This window comes from Octopus bimaculoides, chromosome 24 (assembly GCF_001194135.2).
Source record: "Octopus bimaculoides isolate UCB-OBI-ISO-001 chromosome 24, ASM119413v2, whole genome shotgun sequence".
Lineage (NCBI taxonomy): Eukaryota > Metazoa > Mollusca > Cephalopoda > Octopoda > Octopodidae > Octopus > Octopus bimaculoides.
In genome coordinates, this window is record NC_069004.1 from 32,240,575 (window position 1) to 32,251,109 (window position 10,535).

A 10,535-nucleotide genomic window follows, 5' to 3' on the forward strand; every position below is an offset into this window, starting at 1 on the left:
AGTATCGAAATGTGATTGTTTCAGTTAGTGGAATAGTTTCATTTTTAAAGTGAAAGTATTTGACATGAGTGTTTTTGTTTCACTTTTGACACGTAATACTTAAATAGTGGAGGAGATATTATGTTGCCGTGTGCTCGAACTCTGCAAGAAGTTAATAATTTTTTTTGACTAAAACACAACTGGAACCCTTAGTAAGGCATGTGTAAAATTTGAATGAAATTGGTTGCGTAGTTCTCGAGTTTTAGGGATTCACACAGACAGACAGACAGACAGACATTCTCATTTATATATATATATATATATATTCATTTATTCTTTTGTTTCCGTCATTTGACTGCGGCCATGCTGGAGCACCACCTTAAGTAGGTTTTTAGTCAAACAAATCAACCCCAGGACTTATTTTTTCTAAGCCTGGTACTTATTCTATCAGTCTCTTTTGTTGAACCACTAAGTTACGGGAATGTAAAAGCACCAACATTGGTTATCAAACAATGGTAGTGGTGGTGGAGAGGGGACAAACACAAATGGGCTTCTTTCAGTTTCCATCTACCAAATCCACTCACAAGGCTTTGGTTGGCCCAAGACTATAGTAGATATATATATATATATTGATCAAAGAGGGTCTATATATATAGATATATCATCATCACCATCATCATTGTTGTTTAACGTCCGCTTTCCATGCTGGCATCGGTTAGACAGTTTGACTGAAGACTGGTGAGCCAGAAGGCTCCACCAGATATATATATGGCATCCAGCTGTAGAAACTCTGCCAAATTAGATTGGAGCCTGGTGTTGCCATCCGGTTTCACCAGTCCTCAGTCAAATCGTCCAACCCATGCTAGCATGGAAAGCGGACGTTAAACGATGATGATGATGATGATGATGATGATATGTATATGTATATATGATGGATAATATGAATTCCTTCATACTAAACCCTTAGAAAAGAAGGAAACATTGTACTATGCACTTCTAGATGCATTATGCTGAGATTAAAGACAGGATGGTCACAACTGGAGCACATTTGATCACAGAATTGCTGGATATGGCTGATCCAGAACTAAACAACAACACTAACTATAAAAGAGAGGTAGAAATGCTACAAGGTTTCTGGTGCTTCAAATACTCGAGACAAAATTAAAAAATAAATAATAAGGAAGAAAAAAAAAAGGAATCCAGACAAACAAAAGCAGCCTAAACTGTTTTAGAAGTTCATCTGCCCTGAGCAAAAATATTTTGTGAGAAAGTAACTCTGTTACCAAATATTAGATAGTTTACACAACACATTCAACAACAGGTCAAACTGCCATAAAAAAAAGACAATACCTTCTCTGTCTTACCTCAGATAATGGTGTTAACGAAAATAAAAAAATCTGAGTTTATTGTTTAATCCTTTGACATTCAGATTATTTTGTTAAATATTATGCTTATATGGTCATGTTGTGGAGGGGCAATGGCCCAGTGGTTAGGGCAGCGGACTCACGGTCATAGGATCGCGGTTTTGATTCTCAGACCGGGTGTTGTGAGTGTTTATTGAGCGAAAACACCTAAAGCTCCACGAGGCTTCGGCAGGGGATGGTGGTGAACCCTGCTGTACTCTTTCACCACAACTTATATGGTCATGTTGTGGAGGGACAATGGCCCAGTGGTTAGGGCAGCGGACTCGCGGTTTGATTCCCAGACCAGGCGTTGTGAGTGTTTATTGAACAAAAACACTTAAAGCTCCACATGACTCCAGCAGGGCTGTGGTGGCGAACCCTGCTGTACTCTTTCACCACAACTTTCTCCCTGTTTCTGTTGTGCCTGTAATTCAAAGGGTCAGCCTTGTCACACTTTGTCACGCTAAATCTCCCCGAGACCTACGTTAAGGGTACACGTGTCTGTGGAGTGCTCAGCCACTTGCACGTTAATTTCACAAGCAGGCTGTTCCGTTGATCGGATCAACTGGAACCCTCGACGTCGTAAGCGACGGAGTGCCAACACTCACATGGTCATGTTATTTTGAATTAATCACAGAGTATCTGGTAGCTTTGAGATTTTGATAGTGCAATGTTTTAATCATCATCATCATCATGATGTAATGTTCATTTGTTGGACAGATATATACATATATATATATTAAATATATATATACAGCCAGTTTGGGCATAAAACAAGTAGAATGTATAGGATAGAAGGTCAAAATCCTTCCCATACAGAATCATGGGGGGGGGGGTAGTTTCCCAGTTTCTTTGGCAAATGTATCCACCCCACTGGATGGGACACAGGTCCATCGCAGCAATGTGAAATGAAGTGTTTTGCTCAAGAACACAATATATTGCCTGGGCCAGGAACTGAAATCACAATCTTGCAATCGTGAGTGCAACATCCTGAGCCACTAAGCCACACACGTCTACAGGTGGAATGTTTGGGCCAGATATGACTGGTTTAAATGCTAAAGGGTCAATGTAATGCAGGTAATAAAAAAATCTCACTAATGTTTTCCTCCTCCTTTCCTTCTTACCTGGTGAATTAAAGAAAATAAGCAGGCCTCAGAAGTGATTGTTACAAATTGAAAATGATTATCTGAGCCATTGTTTAGCTGTCGTTTGTGTGTTTAATTAACTCATTCCATTCTATTTTCTGCTGGTTTGACTTCCCATCAGTGGGAAGTAGCAGCAAGGAAAGAAATATTTTCACTAAAGTGAAGATGGTACAAACTACACACATACACACACATGTATAGTGACACATACACACACACACACACAATGGCATATTCACACACACAGTTGCACATACAGAAGAACCCACCCACACACACATATATAGAGGCACACACACACAGTGACGTATACACAAAGAGATACACACATACACACAACGGCACATCCACATACACAGTGGCACATACAGGCACACAGAGGCACAGACAGTGATACACACATATTCAGTTGCACATACACTCAGTATCATTTTTTGTTCCATGTCTGGTATTTATTCTTCCTTCTCTTTTTGTCAAACTGCTAAGTTAGAAAGATGTATACAAACCAACACTGGTTGTTAAGTGTTGGCAAACACAAACACAAAGACACACACACACACACATTCAGTTTCCATTAACCAAATCCACTCACAAGGCTTTGGTTGGGCTGATGCTATAGTAGAAGACACTTGCCCAAGGTGTCATGTAGTGGGACTGAACCTGGAACCATGTGTTTGGGAAGCAAATTTCCTACCACATAGCCATGCATGCACCTATATCCACATTGCGGTATCTTTTCAGCTCTTTCTATTCTGAGTTCAAATCCCACCACGACCTGTTAGGGTGGTAGACTTAATCCATTGTGGCACTTTGGGTGTCTTCAGCAGAGTCCAATCTATTGCAAACATTCAGACCAAGTCAGTAGTTTGAGGATCTCTTCCTCCTCCTCTTTTGCACCCACCAGTCTAAGGGACCTGGTAAAGGGTCATGGGTACTACCTTCCCTCCTGGTTATATGAGAAACATACACTCACAGATTCTCACTCAGCTGTTACTTGCAATAGAGTACAACTTGGTAGCAGAAACGTTCTCTTCTCATGCTTCATGCCTTTGCACCTGGTATAGGTTCCCTATGCTGCCACAAGCAGACATAGATAGCCATAACAGTGGTTTAAAATTTCGCCACAATCGCAGCAAATTTGGGGAGGAGACAAATCGATTACTTCGACCCCAGTGTTCAACTGGTACTCATTTTATCGACCCCTGAAATGACAAAAGGCAAAATCGACTTCAATTGTAACAAAAGCAGTGCATTTCATCAGAAACATGATAACAAAGGGGTTAAAATGATCCCCAAAACTCTCCATTAAAATTTCATGTCGTGTTCCAAGCCAGCTAAATAACACCAAAGTTATTTTACTAAATTCTTCATTATTTTCAAAATTAATTAGAACAATCGTTACCAGCGTCACCTTCTAGCACTTGTGCTGGTGGCACGTTAGAAAATCATTCGAGTGAGGTCATTGCCAGTGCCGCTGGACTGGCTCCCGTGCAGGTGGCACATAAAAAACATCTTTTTGAGTGAGGCCGTTGCCAGTACCGTGTGACTGGCCCTCGTGCTGGTGGCACGTAAAAGCACCCACTACACTCTCGGAGTGGTTGGTGTTAGAAAGGGCATCCAGCTGTAGAAACTCTGCCAGATCAGATTGGAGCCTGGTGTGGCCATCTGGTCCACCAGTCCTCAGTCAAATCGTCCAACCCATGCTAGCATGGAAAGCGGATGTTAAACAATGATGATGATGATGATGAAAGACCATGTATTTCAACAGAAATGTATAACAGAGTTAAGAGAGTGTATTTCAGAGAGATTTGGCTGCTATTTTGAGCAAGCTGAGTGGACTACATGATGGCAATGACTCCCTTGTTAGTTTGTTTAATCTTTTATTGCATTTTGCAGTAGTAGTGATGGAGTTTTGTTATGGAACCGCCAAACTACATACATTATGCTTCTAGTTAAGACTCCACAAAGCCACTCAGCCCCACCCCACCGTTCTCTTCAGACAATGGTTGAAGAGTGCTAATCTTTAAAAGGTTTGTCTCTCAGTCATGTCATGTGAGTGGTTGAGTGGGTGTCCCTTCTGAGCAGCTGCCAAAATAATGGTGCAAACTTGATATATGTCTAACTTATACTTTGGTATTGTATTTCATTGTGCTGTTTTGAAGTCAGCCTACCACTGGATTTCAATTTTAAGAACTGACTGTGCAGTGCTACATTTACCAAAAGTTTACAAACCGGAATAAGATAGTTTGCTGTGGAGAAGAGGAAAAGTCTGTAGCTTCAGGCAGTACCTTTCAGCAGAAGAGTGCAATTAATGCCATTTACCCGTACCCCTACTCCTACAATCGCTAACCCTTTATCACTCTCCTTTCAGACACTTGAAAACTTACCCACCCATCCTACCCTATTCCCTCTTATACTCCAAAAGTCTACATGGTTCCGGGTTCAGTCCCCCAGTGTGGCACCTTGAGTAAGTGTCTTCTACTATAGCCTCAGGCCGACCAAAGCCTTGTGAGTGAATTTACTAGACGGAAACTGAAAGAAGCTCAATATATATATGTGTGAGTTTGTGTGTGTGTTTGTCCCCCCCACCAACGCATGACAACCGGTGTTGGAGTGTCTATGTCCATGTAACTTAGCAGTTCAGCAAAAGAGACTGATAGAATAAATACTCAGCTTAAAAAAAAAAGGTACTGGGGTCAATTTATTTGACTATATATATAAAAAAAAAATTCTTCAAGGTGGTGCTCCAGCATGGCCACAGTCTAATGATTGAAACAAGAAAAACAAAGATAAACTAGAATGAATTTGCTGTGGAGTAAAGGAAAAGTCTGTTGTGTCTTGGAGTGCTAGAAGAGTTGTGTCCCACCCACATTTCACCCACTCTACCCTAACAAACCAAACTACAACCCTTTTAACAGCATCTTTCTCTTCCTCACATTTTCCTCTTCATAAATTATGATTGTTTACCAATCCCCTTTCTTGCCCTCACTGTATCGCTGCTTCCTACACCCACACTCTATTTTTCTCCCCAGGTTCTACATTCATATTCTTGTTACTTGTGAGTATACCCTAGCACTACACCGTCTCTCTTCCACTTTCGCTGTTCCCTACTCTCTTGCCTCTTGTTTTTCCTCTGACCTTTATGTCAGCGCATTTGTTTCTGGCTTCTTTCAGTGGGTAACCATGTACCTCCTCTATAGCAAGACACCTATTTCTGTTACACACTAACCTTTCATCATCTGATACTGGATCACCTCCACCAGTGTCCCCTCTGTTTAGGGCAAGACACCTGCCTCTATCTGTCTGTCCCTTTGTCACATTCTAATCTTTCATCCTCTGACACAAGTTCCCCTCCTCAAATCCCTGCCCCCACCTCATAATTCCTTGTATTGTGAGTTACTTGGTTACCCTGCCAGTGCTGGTGCCACATAAAAAAAAACCATCCAGTCCACACTGCAAAGTAGTTGGCATTTTTGGAAGGGGATCCATGATGCCAAAACTAGCCTCACCTGTGCTAATGCCACGTAAAAAAAGCACTGGGTCCATTCTTCTGAGTGGTTGGTGTTAGGAAGGGTATCCAGCTGTAAAATCCCAGACAAAACAGACACAGCAGCCTAGGGTAGTTTTTCTACCTGGTTGGCTCCTGTCAACCGTCCTACCCATCCGTGCTTCACACAGAAAAAGCATTGAGTTACAAACTGGAGTGTTTGTTGACAATTTCTCTCAACAAATTGCTGTGTAACATTATATTTTCAAAGAAGTATGGAATAAGAAGAAAAAGAAAAAAATCCCTTATCTATTGTATTGTTAATGTTGAGATCTGAACTTCTAACATGAATATTCTCACAAAATCAACAGAAATAAGCTGTTTGAGAAGTGTATCCAGTTAAGTAACTTTTCTCACAATACATACAAATAAATATACTGAGGTGTTTAGAAATACTTCAAAGGCGTAACAATGGAAATATAGCTTTGCTTGAATGATCACACATGCAAAAAGAGTAAGCTATCCTTGTGGCCTGGCATTTTTGTCATGGAAGGCTGGTAATTAATAAAACTGCTCGCGTGATACTTATTTGCAACCATCATGTGATATCAAAGATAAGGGTCACACATAGACGCATCTACCAAATCCACTTGTAAGGTTTTGATCAACCCAGGACTACTGCACAGGGAGGAGCAGCTACCGTTGTCATTACCCTGCAATATTTATTTATCTCATAAGAGAACAGAAATAAATCTCGTGTTAAGACTTGTTAAATCTTTATACTAATATAATCATGAGAAAGCAGAATAGTATTAAGTTTTTAAAATCCTTTTATAGATATGACTGCTTAGATAGAGATAAATCTATGACAGCACTTCTAGACAAAGGAGGAAGCAAGTCCAGAGTAAAAAGAATATAGTTTTCAAAGATGTCCTTCTTCTGAGACTGTACCTTCAGTTACTTCCAATGTGAACTTTACATCTTTTCAAATGTTAACCACTAAAATAAAAGGTTGCAAGAAAAAAAAAGTAGAAGACACTCATCCTGTGTGGCACTTTGGGCGTCTTCTACTATAGCCTTGTGAGGGGATTTGGTAGAAGGAAACTAAAAGAAGCCTGTTGTGTGTATATATATATATATATATATATATATATGGGCGCAGGCATGGCAAGTAGTTTGCTCCCCAACCACATGGTTCTGGGTTCAGTCCCACTGTGTGACGCCTTGGGCAAGTGTATTCTACTATAGACCAAATCTAATTGTTTTACTTGTTTCAGTCATGTGACTGCAGCCATGCTGGAGCACCACTGCCATAACCAAAGACATATTACTTCATCATCGTCATTTAATGTCTGCCTTCCATGCTGGCATAGGTTGAACGGTTTGAGAGGGGCGGCCAGGTAGCAGACTACACCAGGCTACTGAGTTTTGGTATGGTTTTTACGGCACTTAGATAAAATATAACTGCTCAAAATTTTCTTTTAGCAAGTACTTTTTTCCAGACTTATGGACAACTGACTCATTACATATATACATATGCTGATGCCATGTAAAAAGCACGTGTTAGTGCCCTATATAAAGCACCTAGTACACCCTGTGGATAACATGACAAAACAGGCAATTGGAGCAAAGGTCGCCATGACTGATCGCTAAATCCACAAGTTTTTTTATTTATTATTCTCTCTCTCTTTATTCCTCATACTCCATTCTGTTGAAGAGCATAGGCTCAAAATATGAAGACTTTCTCACTTTCCCGAGCGTCAAACTAATACACCTGCTTGTTGTTCATACACCTGTCTTTGTCTTTTGTTTTTCTGTAAATTTCAGCTATATATATAACCACATATGAATTGTTGGTGATTTTCTTCTTCCATCTTCCCTTCTATTGGATTTTCCTGTTTCCAAAGAAGAGCGTGTGCTCGAAACGTTAAACCATCTTTCTTTCCTTCCTTAAGTATCTGCTAATACTTTACATGTACCACATCCTCGCATTGTTGTGCTTTTTTGTTTGTTCTCCTTTTTTGGATATATATATATATATATATATATATATATATATATATATATATATATATATGTATATAGATAGATATACGAGAGAGAGTTCGTTACATGGTACAGGTTTGGTGGGAACAAATAGGATATATAGAACTAAGTATAGAAAGTATATAGTATATAAATATTTTATTTTCAATTGTCAGAAAGTTACAAAAGTGACACAAGTGCCAAGAGTTCTAGTGTCACACACTAAAATCTGTCCTTGAGTCACTTTCACCACTTTCTGCCACTTGAAAATAATAAAAAAGAAGAAAGAAAAATGAAACCAACATAACATGTATGGGTTATTAAACACATTGAGATTGAAAAGAAAAATGTGTTCAGTCCAGGTCAAGCGATGTCAAACAACCTATGATTCAAAACCCTCCAACCGTGACCCCCCCCCTCCCACGACCGACCTTCGTAACACAGATCTAGGCCAAATGTATTCATTGGTTTATCTGTTGAAAGGTGATGAAATTCGAGCCACCACCACATCAGGGTGTAACTTCCACTTATTTAGGTTTGGACAGAGGTAAAGAATGCGTACACCACCCGTTTTCGGCGTAACCTTGACCCTAAACGCCGAAAACGGCTTGTGTGCGTATTTTTTTTACCTTCGCCTAGGTTTGTATTTCATTTTATTTCTGCAAGTGTCTCTGCTATTGTCCGAAATATCTAGATACAACGGGACGAAACTCGTTAGAAGAGACATTAAACAGTTGAGCTAATCTTATGGTTCTCAACGGGGTCCGATGAGATTTTGTCGTTAAAAACTTATGTGCAATAAACTGGTTATACTCCTTACTTACTATACACAAAATATTTTGATTTTTTTAAAATACAATTCTTCATATTAGATTATAACAAATATAATAGGGAGTTTTTAGGCATCGAATGGCTATGAGAGTTCCCTACCACCACCAGAGTAAGAAAAAAAAGGGATGAAAAGGATCATTGAACTAACCAAATATATAAGGTAGATGCGTTGAATGGATTTTTGGAATAATTAGAGCTATCATTCACAATCTGAGAGAAGAAAAAAGGACGATGGGTTGTCCCTTAAAGTTTTTAATATTCCTGTGTTTTTATGCAATAGGGGTGAACGATTGGAAAAGAATTTGTTTTTTTAGATCCCAAATTAACTTTAAAAAATATTTTCACTCCTCAATTCAGTGGTTACTTTGAAACTCCGTTAAAAATAGTTGTGGTTGAAAGGTTAAAAAAGATAATGCAATTTAGAAAATAACATTAATAGGCAAATAAAGGAGATAAAAATGAAGTTTCGAAGGTCAAAGAACGAATATCAACATTTAGAACCGTAACACATATTATACATACAGGCTTAAAATTCAACTTATGACGTTTCGAGTTACGTCTTTTTCGACTTCCGTCGGTTTCTGCTAACATATTACAAGCAAAACACTAAATAAACAACACACCTAAAAACCAATACCGAAAGTGGGGAAATCAAAATATGTGAAAAATACGAACAATCCATTTATGAAAACATATATAGGCTAAAACATTTTTCAGTGGTTTTTTTTCTTCTTCTTATACGTCGTTTTTTGAGTCAAGTAACATATTTGGGAATCAATTACCGACGTAAGTTGAGTTAAGCCTGGAAATGTACACACACGTATCTATATGTACAGGGTGTCCACAAAGTCTGGGTACATGGGGATTAACACATACTTTAAAAAATTATTATTTCTTATATTTAATTGTTTATGTTATTTTATTTACTTCATGTACCCACATGGGGATTAACACATACTTTAAAAAATTATTATTTCTTATATTTAATTATGTTATGATTTTATTTACTTCATGTACCCAGACTTTGTGGACACCCTGTATATATAACCGTCAGGTTTAAATAAACCAGCTGTCTTTAGCGGATGTCCTCTTTCCATTGCAAGTACTCTTAGACTGGATCGGAAAGCAGCTACCTAGCTTCGATCCGACTAATTTTGGAGAACACCAAATGAATTAAAATAGGTGTTGGCTGTGGTGAAGTCACGTAAAGGAAAATTAAAAACAAAAAAAACATATACGAGTCCCATTTTTGTTGTTGTTGTACTGTGTAATCGTTAGATTTTACATGTAGTTTTTGGGTCACAAATCGGGGAATTGAAGGATTTCGGAAGAGAAAGGATTAGAAAAGTAGGGGCGACTACAATAAAGGGTAACTGGGGACCGATGTTAAATGAAATGGCGGGAAACAATAATGAAAACAAAAAAGGAAGATAGAAAGACAAGGAAAGAAGATGAAGTGAAATCAAGAGATCTAGAAAGAGAGGGAAAATTTGGATGACGCCATGCTTTGGAGGCAAAATAACTGGGAAACAAAGGGTTAAATAAACAGGGTTAACATTTATAAAACAATAAAAAATCGATCTTTTTTTTTTTTGCTTGCAATGTTGAATATGGAACAAACTGAATAATTTTCGTGAGAAATTGTGAGAAAACTGAGAGACAGAC

General features: G+C 38.7%; 1 protein-coding gene across 1 annotated transcript in view; it reads right to left on the reverse strand.

The window, feature by feature from the left end:
- Positions 1–9,461, reverse strand: part of LOC106884286 (single-strand selective monofunctional uracil DNA glycosylase) — a 30,149-nt gene extending 20,688 nt beyond the window's left edge. Inside the window, exons 1-2 of the mRNA XM_014935587.2 lie at positions 9,393–9,461; positions 7,717–7,722 (exon numbers count right to left, since the gene is read on the reverse strand). Coding sequence (XP_014791073.2) covers positions 7,717–7,722; positions 9,393–9,461 — 75 coding nt within the window. The remainder of the gene's footprint in view (positions 1–7,716; positions 7,723–9,392) is intronic.
- Between the last annotated feature and the right edge of the window lie 1,074 nt (positions 9,462–10,535).